The sequence below is a fragment of the Leptinotarsa decemlineata genome, unplaced genomic scaffold, assembly GCF_025532065.1.
Source record: "Leptinotarsa decemlineata unplaced genomic scaffold, Ldec_3_MD MMD2_tig00026294_RagTag_RagTag, whole genome shotgun sequence".
In the NCBI taxonomy this organism is placed as follows: Eukaryota; Metazoa; Arthropoda; class Insecta; order Coleoptera; family Chrysomelidae; genus Leptinotarsa; species Leptinotarsa decemlineata.
The window spans coordinates 983,103-1,003,853 of NW_027412674.1; the positions used below are offsets into that span (position 1 = coordinate 983,103).

Consider the following 20,751-nt stretch of genomic DNA (forward strand, 5'->3'; position numbering starts at 1 on the left):
AACCCTCACCTAACCCCCAAATTATTTCATGGATAGAAGAAAAGAAGAAATAAATGTGCACTGGAATTGTTTAAATAATAACAGTACTAACATAAGCAGCCCTTGAAAAGTATTTGGTATAACAGTATTATATATGTTCTGAGATAGTGAATCGAAGAATAAATTTTTGCATCATTAAAATTAATCAATAAAGTAACATCTTTACATTTTTTGCCATAATATCATGATGATATGAAATTAACTCGATATCCCTTGAAACATTTAAGTGAATATTTCTTCCTTTTGCCATATAAGTACGTTTGTAATCATGTAATATAATTATAACGCAACAGTTGAATGATGATGTATCAGCTTTCAATTCACTTATGGCAAAACCCATGATTACACGCACATCATCGAACTTTTGGAAGTAAATGCTACAAAGAAATATCAGGAAGTTGTTATAGTTTTGCAATATCTGCGGATAGATACTTTGAATCATCAACCATCGTATAATCAAACTGAAATTATTGAGTAACCATATCTTTAGAAATCCATTATTATTCATTCACAGATAACCCAAATCAGTTCTTCATTTTTTGAAATCATTAATTCGAATGATTTTTTTTTAAAGTTGAACCAGTAAAAACGAACTTGTTCTCGTATTACTTAAAATTTCTCAAAATTATACACAAGTACTACCATTTTGATATTTAACATGATCGTTCAATTATTCTGATGTAAAACTATAAATACAGGTGTTTCTGGCTACTGGCCTCATCAGCGCGGTGCAGCCAAATGTAAAGATGGGCAACACATACACAAAGAGTCAACAACAGGAGCCATGTATTTCGGACTTTTTGGCCCATCATCATTATGGTGCAGCCAAGTGTAAAGAAAGAAATACAAATGCACGGAAGCACTAGCAGGAGCCAGCCGCACATTTGTGGTTTCAGTTGAAACCACAAATGTCGGCTGGCTCCTGCTAGTGGCTCCCTGCATTTGTATTTCTTTCTTTTGGTTATCAAGTGTTGCCCATTCTCACACTTGACTGCACCATACTAATGGTGGGCCCGAAACACTTGTCTCTGGTTTGCCATTTTCTTGAGTGCAATGTCTGATCTTCCTGACCTCCAATTCTCGTCATTGGCGCCAGTAACTTCCTATGTATATATCCAAGTTCAGGTGTTTTCAGCTAACCAATAAGATCGATTGGGAAAGAAAGAAACCATTACCAGTGTTGCAAGTATTGTCATTTTACAAATTTTGATAGAAAATATTTGATTAGTGAAAGTTCTAAAGAACCATTGGAATGAAGGGAGAATAAAGATGGTCTTCTACATTATTAATGTCATGAAATACTTTTTTGTTATATTGATGTAACGGCAGTTTATCAAAGAAAGAAGTGTTTCGCGACAATCGGAACGTGGCTCCGTGGTTGGCAGGGGAAAAATCGTAACCCCACTTTCTTTGATGTAATTTAGATGTTTATTTGATTACAACCCAGTATAACCCGACCGTTTCCACAATTCCCAGTGATTTGAGTTCAGGGTTAGACTTTTCGAGTTGAATGTCGATAATACTTAAATCCGAGTTCAGGATCGAAAATATTAAAGAATAATTTCTATTGACTTTCCACGCCTTCGTACAACTGTTGTGAAAGGTTTGCAAAGTAGACAAAAAAAGTATAAATGGAGACGAGAGCCAAGTTGCAACTCTCGCAAGACACCATTATATACTCATTTAGCCATAGTCACTGGAGATGACATATACATGCCTATGAGTGTGTATATACCTGTACGATTTTTTAAAAATGTATTAGGAGTAGGACTGTCGCAGTTCTATTTTACATATAGAAAGCTTTTGATAAGGTCTGGCACGCAGGCCTTTTCCGGAAGCTTATACAAATACATCTCTCGCCCCACTTCATCACCTACATCTCCAATAGACAAACCCGAATCAAAGTCAACAACTCATTTTCTACCACCCTAACACCTAAATTCGGGGTCCCCCAGGGCTCCGTACTAGCCCCCGCACTATTCCTAGTCTACGTCCACGACGCTTCCACATCCCAGAGAATCCTACAGTATGCAGACGATACAATACTATTCTCCTCCGCTCCTAATATCAGGCAATTACAAAGACAAACACAAGACATGATAAACCAATTTGTACTCTGGTGCAGTAAGTGGCGGATCAAAATCAACCCGATGAAAACCCAGACAATCCTCTTCAGACATCCAAACACCACAAACCAACCCCAACTTAACGTCAACAACATGAACCTCAGACTTCTAAGAGAACCGCTCCAAGACTTGGTGACCTACCTTGACAGAGTCAGGAAAAGAGCACACCTCCTAAAAGTCTTGAGAGGTAAGCTCGGAAGCGACAGCAAAACACTACTACACACCTACAAGACCTACTCAAGACCGATTATGGATTATAAAGCCATGATCTACTGCGCAATCCCCCCAAGACTGATACATCGCTTACTAACCACAGAGAGGAGAGTAGTACGAAACATACACAACCTTCCTTACAGGTTCCCCTCACCAAACTATAGAACACCGTAAAACTAACCCTAATAAATTTGAGATTCTAGTTACTCAGAGGCAAATACATCACCGGAACAACCAGAAGCAGCAACACCACCGCAATTGAGACGCTGGCCACCCCCTGGACGCCCCGCGGAATCCCAAGGAAGATCCCTAGAAAAAGCTCCCATTTTCCCCAGCCAGGCTCCTAGGAGCCCTGGAGGATATCCTGGAGCGGGTTTAGTTGGCGAGTTCCCGCTGGTGAAAGACAGCCCACTGCAAGAGAAGACCAGAAATAAATAGTTCTACCTATTCCCCAAGACTCACCAGATCCCGAACCAACCAACGAACTATCTTCAACTGTACCCGGACAACTTTACCAAGGATAACCTAATACATACACAAAAACAGCAATGCTCATGGAACGAGAGAAGACCCACTAATCTGACCAATACAGGGCAAAAGCATAGTAACCATACATAAATACACAACACCAAGAACTAGATCAAGCTACATACAAAAACAATTATCATTATTTTTTTAATTAACACAGCCCCTGAAGAGGCACTAGCCTACAGCAGGACTCCACATGTAATACTAACTTACCAACATTAAGAGAAAATGAACGTATTCGATCGATTTAAAATTTATTCAAAACATAAGATTCCCAAATTCCTGAGGACTTGAGCGATGTTTAGTCAAATCAAAATTGAATTTAGATGGCGCTAGTATAACAGGAATAGGAGTGGCTTTCAAACATGATTTCATGTTCGCAATGGTAATGTTGAATTAGTGGTTCGGACTTTCATTATATCGAGAAGACCATTCTGCTAGCTGATTACTTTTGTTGAACTATATTTCAACAGAAGTAGGTATTGTTCTTCAGTCGATAGTATCATTCTTCCCGATCAACGATTCCTATGAATTTTCTCATTGATATTTTTAATTTACTCTTTCAGTTGAAAGATTTTCATTTTTTATGCATTACCTATTGGATAGGTAAAATATCAAGAAGCTATCATTATCCCACTATTTTAGGGTTTTTCGTTAAAGAATTTTAGGTAATTTTGCCAAAGAAATACAGATTATGTATGTTCTTAAATAATTTTAGGTAATTTTGCCAATGAAATACAGATTATGTATGTTCTTGGTTTCTCAATCAAACCTTATGGAGCATGGCAAAGTTGAAATTTTACAGAATTTCTAATGGTCAACCGAATAAGAGGCGTGTCACGGACCTATAATTTTGGAATTGTGACAATTAATATCTACACTATTACATATATTGCGTACGACGGTAAGATAAAAATGTTCCTATATAAGTTTGAATTATGAAAATGAAATTGAAAACCTACAAAAAATCAAGTATAACGAAAGTTGGGCTTCTATTTCATAGTCCAAAGGGGTACCAGAAAATGATGGGACAGGTGTTTTCGCATATTGTATGTTTCGGATTGGTTGATTGATTTGATAGCGAAATAATCGCATCAGAAGTGGAACACCCGATTCTTAAACAGTTAATCATTGTTCGACTGAAGTAACACATCGCTGATGTCTGGCTCACTTTATCGAAGATACTTCACTCGGTTGATTGACTGGTTTGTTGTTTCAATCAAAGTGTAATGATGCGCTGTTTGCAATTAGCACTGAAAACCTACACAGATTTCATTCACTAGGAGTGTGACAAATGCGAAGGAAATCGTTGACTACGAATTCCGTCGAGGTCATTCATTGGCACTTCTAATTAATTTCCAGTGCTATAAGACTTTATCATACCGTGCATAACTATTGACTGAGGATTTCTGTACTGTACTGTCTGTTTCTGTACTGTCGGAAATTTCTGTAGCATACCATTCATTTATCACATTTTTGTATACTTCTGGACCACTTATATAAAAACTACAAATTTCCGAACAATAAAAGTAATGATGAATCGAAACAGAATACGGAAAGAGTAATAGTATGATAATTCTGTTTTTTAAACAATGTTATAAAAATATAATACTGAAATTACTAACTGAATTTATCTCGGCAAAAATAAATGAACTACTCTGTAGCAATCGGCGGTAAATATTCCTGGTATGACATAGAAAGTGTCATTTATTACGGTGCCGATGAATACATGGCACCTTATGAAGAAAATAAAACAGGTATATATAGGGTCTTAAATTAAGTACCTTCCTATCTTTAAATTTGAATTAAACAAAGTGTCTGTGTGTGATATATCGAAATCGAAATCGAAAAAGAAATTGAAAGACCACTGCAGTGGGAGTTTGCCTTTTGCACTTGAATAAATTGCCGTTCAGGCACTTGTTTCAAACTTTGGATGCTGAAACGACTGGCCCAGAATTTTTCAGTAGTTCTATTGGCTCACAACTCAAAAGTTATGTAAAACTTCTAGTTGTAAAATGTCGAAGCATTGATTGTGAGATTCCAGATATTGATAGGAAAATCTTAAGTGGAGACCAACAATATCTCCTGGACATAAGTTTGGCTATCAAGTCAGGCACCTGCACGGTAGACTTGTCAATTCGTGAACCAGGTCCTATCTCCCATTCCCGATGGCTGACAACAGAGTTTTTCGTATGTACATGAGTGTTGAAAGTCCCTCTGCAGAGCATCTCAAATCGTACATGCCCGTATGGTTTGAGATAAAAAAAGTAAGTACCTTACATATAGACCAAAACATGCTTTTGATTCAATACAATTTTCAAGATTCCTACCAGAAAACTTGACTGAGGTGACTGATCCAGTGATTGAAAGGAATGCGTTTTTCGTGCATCCAGAAAACTTGCTCCTTAGTATGATCCTCGATGAAAGGGCCCATATCGGAGATTTGGGGCTTAGAAGAATCATGAAAGCAAGGGCCGTAGCTTCCAATGAAAAGCTAATCCGAACTTTCAAGACCCCACAACTCAACTTTCAGGCAAAAGAATATTACGAAATCATTGATTGGACTACTGCTGCTATATATCCACCACCATTGTTGCGAAGAGTATTTCACGAAGAAATGTGAGCCAAGATTTTCAAGTGCCAACACAGCTTCAATGCCAAGTTTTTCAAGCAAACAAGATATCAAAGTTCCAAATATTTAACGGACTACTGTGAGAAGCACCATAAAATGTTGAAGTCTAGGAATTGACAATTCGTATTTCACAATGAATTTTGTAATTATCAAGTTGTCGTTTGTTTGAGCGCGACAGCTGATTAACGAAAAAACCGATTTTAAAACAGATTTTTTGAAAAATTATACTACAGACGGTTAGCATTCGTAAAGTGAACAATTAACTATATCAAAGGCCTTTGCGCTACCTACAATTAAAAAAAATACTTTCAATAACTCATTGTGTTTTTATAACTCTAATATAAATGATTTTCACTATAGCAGTTCAATATCTAGCTGTTTGGATACTTTAAACGTCCCAATTTCCATGACCGTGGCATGGATTATGTTGGCTTCGAGGACCACTGTGGTTTGTGGATTATTCGCTCATATCCCACAAAAAAATATAAAGAGGTCAAATCCACGATCTCAGTGGACTGACTGTTCACATCACCCCCACGTGAGATGGACATGCTTTCAAATCGCTCGTGCAGAATAGCCAATGTGTCATGAGCTGTGTGACCCGTAGCGCCGTCCTGTTGCAACACATGTCGTTGGTGTCTAGATGATCCAATTCAGCCCAAACTCCACATCATTTTTGGGATTCATTAGACGCTCTTGGATCCGATGTGGATTGGTATCGTTCCAAATTCGACAATTTTGTTTGTTCACGTACACATTCGTCCAGAAACGGGCCTCATCGCTGAAGATGATTTTTCGATGAAAATTGGAGTCGGTTGCCAACTGCTTCGGAGCCCATTCAGCAAACGCAGGTCGTTGTCTATGGCCGTCTACTTTCAGTTCCTGAGTCAGCTGAATTTTGTACGGATGCAGGCCCAAGTCACGATGCAAAATTCGCCAAGTTGTGGTCTGCGAAAGGCCGAGCTCAAGATCGACTGGCTCGGATTCTCCTGTTCACTCTCACAGACAGCGACCGTTTTCAATAGTTGGAAGACCCGTTATAACGAAATGATGATGAATGTAAGCGCAATAAATACCTACCTACCTATTCAATAGGTAGTCTTGATTTGCGCGTTTTATCGTACATCGAATCATAGAAAAAGAAATGAAATAGAGGATGAGAGAATAGGAATTTACAATTTTCCAAGCTGATGCAATTGATAGATATGAAAGATACCTACAAATATACCACAATTCCATGCTAAATTTTCTAGGGGTTACATCACACATCTTAAAAATGTATGCTTTCCATTTTTTTATGCAGTACTGAATGAAAAATGGGTTTCGTGGCGTCAGTTGAAAGTGAAGCATGTAAAAATCCTGGAACAGTAAAAACAAGAACTTTAGGGAAGGTTATTTGTCAGAAGGTCTTGTACGGCTCTTACAATTCAGATACTAATCACAGCTGGTAACGAAAAAAAACTTTTTGAGGAATCAATTTTTTCATTTTTGAATGAACTGATCACTCAGCCATACTATACAGAGCTGTCCAAGGCTTATTTTAACATATAGGTATGATGAAATTGGTCGATACTTGATGAAAATCCATAAGTAACATATTCAAAAAACACTTCATCGTGAGATTTTCACTAAACCGTTTTGCAAAAACGCAACACGTGTTTCGCCATACCAACATGTGTCTTTACACGCCCGAAGAAGTCATTGTATGGCGAAACACATGTTGCGTTTTTGTGAAACTGTTTATTTATTTTTTCTCGACAATTTCTGAACGATAAAAGGAATGTATTCCGAATGTCCCACGATCCATTAAGAAAGCGGAATACATATCATACATATATATATGTGAGTCATATCCTGTTTCATATAGATCAAACAGGAAGAACATTCAAAGCCGGTATAAAGAAACACAAAAAAGGTTTCCAGAATGGGGAAATAAATTCCACACATGCCACTCATTCAATCACAGAGGAACATGAGTTCAACTATGAATTCAAGCCTATCCATTTCCAGAAGAAAGGTTTGAAACTTAACCTGTTGGAGAGTATGAAAATGAACAAATAAAACAACTCTCAATATCTTATGGATGATCGAATTGAATTGTATAATTCGCCATTATCAAATCTGTTCATCTCCAGGTAAGAATATTCGAAAAAAAAATAATTTTTCCATATAGTATATAGTTGATGAATTTATACCTGACCTTTTCAGGAATTAGGCATACAAGTAGGTAATATGTTGGAGTATAAAATAGTTGTAATTTAGAAGTAACTTTTATTTTACGCTTGAGGAAGCTACTGTATAGCTAAACACGTATTGTGGCTTTTGTAAAACCCTTCATAGTGAAAATCATACAATATACTGTATAAATTAGTTTCCTTTGCTTTTTTGTTAGGATTTCTTCAAATTTTTATGTGATTTTCGTACAAGATTCCTAGTGGGCCACCCCCTGACTTTTTTCTTAGACAGGCACCTTAGACAGGTACCTTCTTAGGCAGGGAATCTAGGCAGGCACCTTAGGCAGGCACCTGTCACAGACTTGCCGTTTTAAAACTGAATCAATTTCTTGATGGTCTCCCCAATTTTAATATCACGACTTGGCAAATCTAGTTTTATAACGCAAATCCTCTCGCCAAAAGTTTATAATTTTATATGATATTGGTATTCACCATGGCTTCAACGTTAGTTTCAGTAGCATCAGCTGTTGAAAATCACTTTTTGTAACATGCCGCGTGAATGTGGTTAACGAAAATATACATGATAATTTTCTAAAACTCCCATTTATGGTATTTATGTCGAAATTATTTAATTTTTATAGAAAACAATATGAAACATGTTTATATTTCCTCATTTATTGTTCGAACTCGGTGAACAAATAAGCGGAAAAAACTATTGTATCTTTTCCGCCTGAGTTTAGCTGATATCATTATGTGGGGTCGAAATGAAAGGTATTTCGAGAGCAATGTGGGATTGAATTTCAACACGATACTTTATAGCTCCAGTTACTTACTTTAAACCAGGTTGAATAGTGGTTATAAGCATTTGTGTCACGTAATCGTGTATAGTAAGTAGATTGATTCTGCATTTCTCACGGATAACTAGTAGGAAACCGTAGGAATTTTCTACAATCACATTAATTCGTCGTAACGTTGAATCATTGATATTTTTTCCACATTTCAGAGACTACAAAATTGTACAACGCAGTGGGTACTTTTAGACATTTACTATAACAATTCTGCTATCAATTACTCAGGTAAAACAATTAAGATGAAATGATCTAATATAGTTACTCCCATATTACATCAATTTCTATTGAGTTTCTATGTATTCGTTATCATAACCTTTTGTGAAGTTTGACACTACATTTATATGTGTACAAGTACGAAGTCTGTTCAAAAAATAAAGTAGATATTCAAATTTCGCGGGCAACATACATTCGGTTAGTGATTTTTTCATTTTTTGTATGTTGGTACTACCGTACCAACCGTACCGTACCAAAATACCAAGCACCCTGATCCGATCAGTGAACCCATTCAGTTTAAGAAAATCTTTTAAGAAACTCAATGTTTGACGAAGTTTGTCAATACTGATACTAACTTGATGAAGGCGTCATACCTTGATAGTTTAAGGATTGTAAAAGATGGAAAGCCTTCTGCATACAGAAGTGAGGTGTTTATCTCTGGGGAAAATTTTTGAACCTTCTCTTTGAACTGAGATCAGATGATTTTATGTTTTTGAGTGAAAAAAATCATGACATGAAAAAATTGTTTGCTGAACACAACACAACAAATGAAGTATCTCCAATGCCAGATGTGGTTGCAGATATCATTATTCAGTTGGAAGTCCTTCAAAAGTGGACTGGATCAGAAATTATTTTTCAGGAACCTCACCAAATCGGAACTAGAAGAAGGTTTTAACGATCTTACAGAAAATAGTTCCATGAAGGATTACTTCAAAGAGAAATCTTTAATTAACTTCTGGATCGGATGTAAAGCCAAGTTGATCTTCCGGCAAGCTCTGCTATTTTTGATGCCATTTGTTACGATGTACTTGTGTGAGTGGATCTTCTGAACTCTTGTACATAAAAAATGAACATAGGAGCAGAATAAGTGTTGAAGAGGACTTAAGAGTGAAGATGAGTTCCATCACTCCTAATGTTGATATTTTAATCACAGGCAAACAACAAGTTTCGCACTGAAGAATATAAAAGTATATTTTGTATGATGATTAATGTTTTGCTGAGTTTGTATTAATTTTTCATTTGTATGTTTTTAGATCTATGGTTGATAAATAAAACTGCAAATTAATACAATTTTAATAGTTTTATGAATGAACGAACAAATATCTAACTATCAAATATAAATGAATTGATGGATGTAGCCGTAACTACGTGGTAGGAGATCATGATGAAAAGAGAAATGAAAATTTCTATGTTTTTTACCACTTTCATTTGTAACTAACGTTACTGCTGTTTCGTCCTATATGGACATTCTCAAACTTGAACAATAAACTAACAATGATTCATTACATTCGCTAATATATACCATTCAAGTACTTGATTGAGTACCTGAATTTACAATTCACAATGCGCATGTGCCAATTTAAAAACCGGAGAGTAAATTAAATTGATTCGGTCATTTAACAGGTTGCTTGTGAATTTCCAAGGATTCTAAATAATTGAGTTTGCAACCCTTCCTTGCATAGTGCAGAATTTCCGTATCGCTTAGATTCGGAAACTTGTGGTTGCATGCCAAGGAATGATTTGAAAACGTCGAATTATTTTTTCCTAGTCTGAAGGACCTTTCATGTTCAGCATACCGTTTTTGAAAATTTTGTCCGCATTGTCCCACATAAATTGGCACATGCGCATTGTGAACTGTAAATTCAGGTACTCAATCAAGTACCTGAATGGTATATATTAGCGAATGTAATGAATCATTGTAAGTTTATTGTTGAAGTTTGAAAATGTCCATTTGGACGAAACTGCAGTAACGTTAGCTACAAATAAAAGTGGTAAAAAACATAGAAATTTTCATTTCTCTTTTCATTAAATATAAAGTTTTCCCAGGAATTCAGTTCGAAAAACCTTTGAACAGTTTTAGAAACGCAATTGGTACGCAGGTGCAAAAATGTTGGGAACCCCTGGTGTATAGTATAGTTCATCTCCTAATAATGCCAACGTGACTGGCGAAGGGTGAGTCGAAAAGATTGTTGCAGTTTCGGTGTGTAGAAGCAGTATTTTTGTTCGATAAGTAGATGTTTAAAATACGTGAAATGGATCCGTTTCAATTTCTGTTGATTTTAAAATAATTGCAGCTGGATGAGAAGGATTAGGAAATTCACACCTTTTTTGAATGTTGAAGTAGTTCATAAAGAGACTGTTAAACAAGATGGAGATGCTCCAAACATTTCCTGGTCATTAACATAGTCAGTAAATATGCCTATATCGATTAGCTAATAACGGCTATTCAGGCAAAAGGAATGTAGACTCATATGTTATATAAATGGGAACGAAATTCACTTTCGATAGTCCGTTCAGCTGAATGCAATATACACATTTATCTAGATCAAACCGAAGATTTTATTCTAAAAAGGGGGTTAAAGAGTTATACAACGGTTTTTTAATGGCAGCAATTGCTCTACTGACAGGAATAGTGGATCTACTTCTCGAATCATTCAGGGCACGCTGTAGGCGAATTTTCGAACTGAAATAATAATCATGGTATTCTTTGGTATACTATTGAAATGAATTGAAACAGTGGTGCTATTTAGCAAATATTGTATCTACATATCACACCATAATCCGCAGTAAACAACACATTAACGAACAGTATATCACTTGAAAATTGAAATTTAAATAATGTGAATGGTAATTTTTTGATAAGTAGATCCATAGATTATGATAGAAAATTTGGGAATACCCTAGCAAACTAATAACGTTCCTGTTGAAATATTGAATAAACTCAAAAATCGCAACATTTCATCTAGCAATCAATATTTTGAAATTCGAATGTGGAATGTCACTCAATATTTTTTCCAAAAACTTTTATTTTTTATTTTTTTCTATAACGAAGATATTCATTTTGTTCGAACTTAACAACAAATAAATAATAATTGCACAAAGAAACTTTCCTCCAGTTATCACAATGGTGCGATTTTGTTCCATTCTTTTCATAAAAGAGGACGTATGCTTCTCCACTCACAAGCGATTTTGGTGAAATTGATGATTCGTGTAAGATTGGTTTAGGTTTCTCATTAATTATATTAACGTCTTCATGTAAACCTTCTAAAAGATAACGATGAAACTCCTGGGCGTCTTGATGGAAATAACTCATGAATCGAGAAGCAAAACTTTAAATCTGATTTTTTAAGAAGGGTGTATTTCCTACTCTATCAAATGAATCTTCTGATCACAACTCCTTGATGACTTCTGCAAACGCTTTGATTAAAGCACACTCCATACTAGAAATACTAGTATTGATATCTTTCATGAATTCTTCATTCTTCAAATATTCCAATAACCATCTTGTGTTTGATAAAAATTGGATTACGCTGTTCATGAAACAGGTGTTACCAATATTTCTCAACCCATTTAAACCAAGGGTTTTCACTGAAGACTTTATTACTGGACAATTCGAAACATTTTTGAAACCCATTTCAGAATTTTGCCGAGAGAAAGTATTCTTTTCATATTACCTACTATATTACCTTTTCTTTATAAAGTTGGTTCTCAGGAAACATGTAAGTTTGGATGGCTATATTAATTTTTTGAATGAGAAAAGAAGTGGCTCTTGATTCGTGGGTTGGTTACCTTTTTTTCAATTTCGTTGATGAAAGATAAGGCTTCTGAGCCAAAAACACCAAAAGTTTCACAGCTATTGGACGAAAGATATAATCATTTTCCAAATTCTCATAATTCTGTAGTTTGGAACTTTCTCCTGTAGAGGCAGGCGCACCGGCTTTCGCAGAAGTAGGAAGATGGCAAGTTGCTGATGTATCTACACAAGTAAAGTCCCAAACTACAGATTCACCGTTTTTCCATGGAACAATTTTTATATTATCCGGCCGTTTTCCGTCGTCTCGACTCAGCCTATGGGGTTTTTTCTAGGTGATAAGAGTTTTTGAAAAAAGAAGGTTTTGACATGATACTTCACCATCTTCATAAAAAATGTGGGAAACTTCCAAAAAAAAAAAGTTATTCCGAAATGAACACTTCAGAAATATATCATATTTGAACGCAACGAATTCTCCAAATCACATACGAGATCAATGACAGTGTTATCCTAATTTTGTATACCATCTTGTGCAAAGTCGCAATATTCTATCAATGAAAGTGATAATTATATAAGATGAAATTATAACACACTCGTTGACACAATACTCAAAGGAATTTTATGTCTTTCAAGGTTGATGAAAAATTAATATGGAAAGAATTTGGTGTTTCTTTTTCAAACACTTCTGGTACAAATTTGGAAATTACCTGAACAGAACAAGTAAGAAAGCGTATGAATAAAAAAGTTACAAATGCAATATTCACCTGTAATTTCACGTCATTTCATGATATATGACTTTTTATCAGTCTTTCTCTATTTCTATTTCTGAATCACACAGTAGCCTGAAGATGTTGAAACAGAAAAGAACGGAATCAACAAGCGAATATATTTACCTCAATCTTAAATACTTAGTTACTTATTTCCATTTTGAAAATTATTATAATCTCGATTTTGTTTCGAAAAAATTAATTTTGCAATTCCAGAGATGACGAAACTGAACTTCTGATAACTACAAACATTTAGCACTAAGAATTCACTTGTTTCTACTGTGCTGGAAAATCTAAAGCGTGTCTCTAGTTCCATTTTTGGGTAATTATTGTAGGAATTAAGTAATGTAGAATTCGTCATGGGGTCATTATAAACCTATTAGGTAATGTTAAGTTGGCAAATAATAGTTCATATTGAGTTCTTGCCACAGTTATCATCGTCAACGTTGAAAGTTCATATTTGTACAGAAAACACACAATAAAATGACACACAATAAAATGTGTGTCAAAAATATTTTTGTACATAATGAAATATAACGGTTTCATAATTCATTTCAATAACCAGAGGTAATTTCCAATATCATTGGGTTTATTTTCTTCAGTACAAAACACATGCACTCTAGGAAAATCCTCAAGGGGCTCTAAGAGCGGTGCCTGTGCTAAAGTAGAAATTCACATTGGATTTGAATCGCTGGAGATTAAATCCATTTGGAAAAACGGTATAGAAAGAACCATTTTGTCACTTCAATTGTAATAGAAAGATATGACACGAATAACTCTTATTTGTCAGAATTGTGAACGGAACTTGAAACTTTTGAATATCATTTACTATTATCAATCATATTAATGTAAGATTTCCACAAAATGAGGTGGAATTATCAAGAATATGTTCAGAAAGAGTATTTAAAATGAACCCGCCAAAACCTTAATACATCACCTATTTATTCATTTGTAGTTTCGAAATACAGAAAAATCCACTACAGTAACCACACAATTGAATTAATATTGCATTAATAGTAACCTATAATACATAGTGTTTAAAATAAAGGATGATTTAGGATTGAATACAATAACAAATAGGTTTTCAATATTTTTTGGCCGTAAAACGATGTACCTATGATGATTATTAGCGGTGATCCAGTTTTCATTTATGTTCCCAAGAATTTAAATATTTGGATCGATGTTTCTATTATGAAACTATATATTCTACGCATAAAAAAATTGTTGCCAATGTATCCTAAAATAATTAAGTACCAATTCCTTGTTATCAATATTGTTCTTCATGAAATGAATGTGTTTTTCACAATATCAGTGCATATCATATTACAACAAAATGAAAGAATAAAAATATTCATTGAAACAAACAGAGAATCAAATTCTATAAAAACTCAAAAGAGAAATTCCGTAAGATTCCAGACGCTGAATTTTACTAAAAAGCAGCAACCTCATCCCCTAGGTGGGAGTTATTTAGATCGGATCATATCTGCATATTGGAATACCTACATCAAGATAACAAAAATAAACAACTGGGATTTAATCAGGAACAGTGAAATGAAATGATCTCTGTTTTTCATAGTTCAAAGATTCAAAATAGTATGATAATATATATTGAGTCATTACGAAAGCGTTGAAGGGCCACACAAAAATATTTTTTTCGATTTGTATAATTCTGACTTACAAGTCAGAATTCTGACTTGTACCTCAGAATTCTGACTTGCAAGTCAGAATTCTGACTTGTATCTCAGAATTCTGACTTGTGAGTGACTTGTGTGTGTCAGTCTTCACTTACCTACACAGTAGTTTAATGGAGAAAGACCTAGAAAGCGATATTTTTTGAAAATGAATCAATAAAACTACAATAGAAAATCCTCAAAACATTACGAGGGGGACATGCTGAATAGCCAGTTTCATTTTCATTTACAAGGTGATCAATAGAAAAGTTAACTGTATTAAATTTTTATCTTAGCTATCTCCTAATTTGAAAAAAATAATACAACTTTCTTTATGTTTCTCCAACACCTCAGTCAAATTCAAGTCATAATAGTCCTATTTATCGACTTTGTCGGATTGCCAGTGAATATCTTATTACAGCAGATTTATTTTTTGACGCAATCTCGATATTCAAAAAAGATATAAATGATACTTTATACAGTGCAAGTCTCTAACATGGAACAAATTCACTAAATCAAAGGTGTTGTTTCTTTCGGAAATATGCTCGGACACGTCGATTAGTATTTTAAAGTGCCCTCATTTTAATGCAACAAAAATTATACAGTCCTTTGAAAGATATTCAACAAACATTATCTAATTAAAAAAATGAATTCAAAATCAATAGTCTTTCGTTAAAAAGTGTTCAAAATGTCCATTTACTAACTGACAATACCCTAAACGTAACTGAAACTCGTTTTGAACATTTCTGATTACTTCACCGGAAATTAGCCTACACTTCTGTCTTATTCCTTCTTTTAAATCCTCAATATTTGCCGGTTTGGTTTTAAGAACTTTGCTCTTCAAGTAACCCCATAAGAAAAAGTCCAAAGGTGTTGAATCCGGAGACCTAGGAGGCCATTCATAAGGTCCTCTTCTGCCAATCCATCTGCCTGGATATACATCATTCAGGTACTCACGGACAGGTCTTGCAAAATGAGGAGGCGCGCCGTCCTGTTGAAACCAGATGTTTCTATTTGGCACGTCAGCTTCTATAGGACAAGGGAACAAAATAGCCAAATTCGGAACTAGGTCCTTCTGCAAGAATTCTAAATATCTTGCTCCAGTAAGATTTTCTTGGAAGAAAATCGGTCCTATAACTCGATCACCTGCCCAAACATTGACTTTTTCTGGATGTTGAGTGTGGCCTTCGCTCCTCCAGTGTGGATTTCTGTCTGCCCAATAACGACAATTTTGACGATTTACTACACCATTCAACAAAAACGTTGATTCGTCAGAAAATATAAGTTTTCTTTACGTACAACATTCCTGTCTAGTAGATCCATCATTTTTTCGCAAAACTGAAGTCTTCTATCTGGATCAGTAAGTTCCTGGAGGATTGTTATTTTATATGGATGACATTTTGCAGCTACAAGAACTCTTGCCACTGAAGACTGACTAATTTCGAGTTCCCGAGCTATCTGCCTAGTGGGGACATGGGGATTTTCTTCGACAGAGAGATGAACATTTATTTTGATCTCTTCACTGAGCGCACTCCGACGATGTTCATTTGTTTTTCTTAAATGCCCATTTTCCCAGAATTCTGAGATACAAGTCAGAATTCTGAGATACAAGTAAGAATTCTGACTTGCAAGTCAGAATTCTGAGATACAAGTCAGAATTCTGACTTGCAACTGAGATGAAAGTCAGAAATATACAAATCGAAAAAAATATTTTTGTGTGGCCCTTCAACGCTTTCGTAAGTCATAATTGTTTTCAAATATTAGGATTTTTTCCTGAATAAAATTTGTCAAGTGTATCTGGCTTATTGATATCAACCAATCATATTCTCCAATACATATTACCAATTACTACAACAAGTACGTCGATATTCATCAATAGTGTTTAACATGTCATCGTCATCCTTGCAAGAAGTAGAATCTGATTTTTTATACAATATATCGTGAAATAACACATGATTCAGTTGTTTGTGAAAGAATTCCTAATAGTTCATATTTTATATTAATGAATTGGATTTTTTTCATTAATGAACATTTAGATCCGACTGAAGAGTTGGATAGAAAATACTTGATACGAAATTCGATAAATTACTAGCCCTGCAGCCTATTTACATGAATGTGAAATTGTCCAGATGGTAAACGCATTCCGTATATAATCATTTTCACTTTTGCGAATAAAATAATATTTCATGTGAATCTCCTACTTTCACCAATATTTTTCCATATTTTCTAAAAAAAATAATTGATAGGTATATTTATGAATGATGAGAAATTTATCTAAGGTCTACCATTCATAGCCGGAAATGAGTGGTAAAATATATCATTTCCATCTAACAGATGATTCAGTTGAAATATTCCATATATGAAGTTGTGTTTTTGTGACTTATCATTTATTTCTAATTTTCGATTACATAAAAATCCACAATTCAGGTATTTTAATGAACCTATCATTCATCAATATATTCAAAGTATTAAAAAAGTGACTGTTACTATTTATGGCGGTTCAGAAAAAATATTATAATACTCGCATCTAGGAATATTTTTGTGAATTTTTGATCGGCATTCGAGATAATCTTTAATTTTTTCTCATCTTGTTTTGTTATCACTAAATCACTAACAGTCATTCAGCTGTACATAACAACAGTGCAGAAGTTACAATTTTTTTTTGTCGAGAGTGAAATATTGGAGTGGGCAGAGTTGAAATTTCAACTCAAGTCAAAAATATCATTCATACTGTATAGTTTTTCCAGGGGAATTTTCAAAACCTGCAAAATTTTTATGAATATACAGAGAAGTGATACCTAGCAGGGTATTATTCAGTGATACCATTCTTTCAATAGTTTCTAGAAAAAAAATATGACTGGCTATTTTGTTAATTTTGGGGCTAACTCAGCTAATCATCAAACGAACCAAACACTCAAAATAGCAACCCAATTGAACTACTGTTGAGTAGTTATTTCAGATCATTTTCAAGATCGGTATCAAATATGAGATACATTCAATTAAGTATACTTGCTTATCATAATTTCATGAAATATCGGCTACAATTCTCAATAGAGAGTCTGAAACACCTTCAAAGTTATCTCTCAAAAGTGCTGGAATTTCCCTAATTCTTTCTTTATATTTATATACGTATAAAATGACTTCACAAGTGATCTTGAAAATAATTATTTGAAACAAATAGATTTTATAGATCTAAAGATCACAGTAATACTGAAAGTGAACCCAACAGTAACATCAAGTTTCAAATTTAGACACAATTTAATTGTAAGGTTATTTTGAGGTTTCTTGATTCGTTCGATATGTTTGCGAGCTGAATTCGTCTTAGCACTGACTATATGGACAATATTTTTACAAATTAAATAACCAACCAGAAAATTACAATTTCAGTAGGTAGTTCCAAAAAATAAAATCACTTAAAAACAACGGATTGTTACAGGTATTATTTTTCATTCAGAGTGTATGTATCACTTTTCATTACATATCTGAAATTTTTATAATTTTTATTGACGTTACAAAAAAATTTAGAAACTTTGTATATGAATATAAAATGTAAAAAGTAAATCCAATTCGTCTGAAAATGAAAAAAAAATTGCCTATTTATTTGTCATCATAATTTGAACATGTCTTGAATGATAACGAAATAAATTCAATTCATAGAAAATAATTCAATATCACTCAACCCGAAAGTCACCCTTTCGAACCTTTAAGAATCGATCACGTTTCGACTTTAACATTTTTATTTCTTTCATTCATTTGGCATCTCTCAGAACTGCACTGCATCAGTAAAATTGTTATTGACTATTTCACGGACTACATAAATTCGTTTTTTTGAGTTTTGAAGATATTCTAATGCGTATTATTATACTGATTTTTTTCGTGAATATGATCAATGTCATTGTGTATATGTAGTTGATATGAATTGTTTTGAAGTGACAGGGCACATATTCACTGCAGGGTTATTCAATGAACGCATAGGAACACCTTACTGAAACGGATAATCCACAGGAATAATCCATGCAAGGCAAAACCACCACTTCATCACTGTTCACCACGAAATTATCCAGATTCAGATCCACACGGAACACTCAACTCACCTTTCTTCTTTGGTCCGACCCTAACTGCTTCATCCCTGTCCACTATCAGAAGAAGAACAACAACATAAATTATTTTAGAGTCCATCATGTTAACAACACTACAGTCACACAGCAGGTGACTCCTCGCGCCAATCGTTCTTCAACACTACCCTATATTTTTGCGGCGCGGTACTACTCTTTCTTCACGTTCACTGGCTTTATAAAACCTTGCAGTCCTCCACTTCAGCGAGAGAGAGCGCCTTCTAGCGGTGGAGGTGTAAAGCAAATCGCTGAAAGCGCCAAGGTCGCGAAGTGGTTCCGGAACGGTTTTTTCGGTGGGTGAGTGTTAGTGATCTCCCGGGGCATCGCCGGCTGGGCAAGGACAGTTTTTTCATTCGGAGTAACCAGGATGACGAAGCTTTTGATAATTTTTCCGGGTGTGGGAGTTGACGTGATATGTGGATAGAAAAACTAGAGGAATGTTTCTATTAAAAAAAACTGATGAAGTGAATTCATCAAACTCGACAGTTTGTTGGTTTCTGTTACAAAATAGGGAACTATTTGTACGTTTCTACAGATTTTTTACGCTCATTAAGATGTGAATGTGATATTTTTTCTGGTAGTAAATTATTTGATATCATCAAAGCATAAACACTTGAAGGTTAAATATTACTGGATTTTTTTTCAACACCAAACCGTTATTTTAACGTGTTTCGATCACCAAGTGGCCATCTTCAAGAGGAAGATCAAACTAATCCTATTTACAAAGTTTTTATTGTTTATACCATAGGTACCTCTTCTAGGTACCTGCGTCTGGAGTGTCTTAAATCAATTTCACAATATTGCATTATCTACTAGTCTTAAATTGATTTTACAATGTATCCTTATGTAATAGTCAGGTGAATCTAATAATAAAAATATTATTTCAACTGAAAATATAGTATACTATTGGGTATTGGTCCACCATCGTTATTTTTAATATTATTATGTTCACTTATTTCTACACTTTCATAGGCATCTAGATGCCTGTTAATGTTAACTTCTCTAAATGATCTTAATGAACTGAAGTATATGAAATGGGTTTTTTGCACCTAGTAAAAACGTAGTTTTTGAAACAAGTCATGCAGTACAGAACATTTTAAGAAGTCTAAAAGACAAAGTCGAGAGTTCGGAAAAGTCTGGAATTTACGAAATTAAATGTAAGGACTGCGATGCAGAATATTATGGACAGACAAAAAGACCAATTGAAATAAGATATAAGGAACACATAGCAAACTGAAAATACGGAAGACGTGAAAAATCAGCAGTCGCCCATCATATTCTGCATATACGAACTCTCGACTTTGTCTTTTCAACTTTCTAAAAGGCTATGTAGTGTATGGCTTCTTTCCAAAACCACCTTCATACTAGGTGCAACAAAACCATTCCATATACTTCAGTTAGTTAGACGAGTTAACAAAAACAGGCATGTAGATGCCTATGAGGGTGTAGAAATAAGTAAACCTATAATAATATGCATAACGATGGTGGACCAATACCTATTACCTATTAGCTTGTTAAAATAAAATTTTAATTATTGGGTTTACCTGACTATTACATAAGGGGCCATTGTAAAATGAAGACTAGTAGATGAGGCATAATAGTGAAATTAATTTAAGACACTCAAGACGCAATTACCTATGGTATAAAAAAGGAAAACTTTGTAAATAGGATGAGTTTGATCTTCCTTTTGAAGATGATCACTTGGTGATCGAAACGTGTGACGAGGTGTTGAAATAACGGTTTGGCGTTGGAAAAAACTCCAGTAATATTGATTACTACACGAGAGGTTCCAAAGAGTGCATTACAAGTACTAAAAGTTCAGATTAAAAAACGAATTTTGTGAATTGAAACAATGTCTTTGTTATAATACAATAAAATCTAACAATAAGTG

At 34.5% G+C, this 20,751-nt stretch overlaps 1 protein-coding gene across 1 annotated transcript in view; it reads right to left on the bottom strand.

The window, feature by feature from the left end:
- The window catches only part of stw (laccase), a 129,843-nt gene extending 110,761 nt beyond the window's left edge, over positions 1–19,082 (bottom strand). Inside the window, exon 1 of the mRNA XM_074180130.1 lies at positions 18,840–19,082. Within this exon, the coding sequence (XP_074036231.1) occupies positions 18,840–18,927 (88 nt within the window). The 5' untranslated portion in view covers positions 18,928–19,082. The remainder of the gene's footprint in view (positions 1–18,839) is intronic.
- Between the last annotated feature and the right edge of the window lie 1,669 nt (positions 19,083–20,751).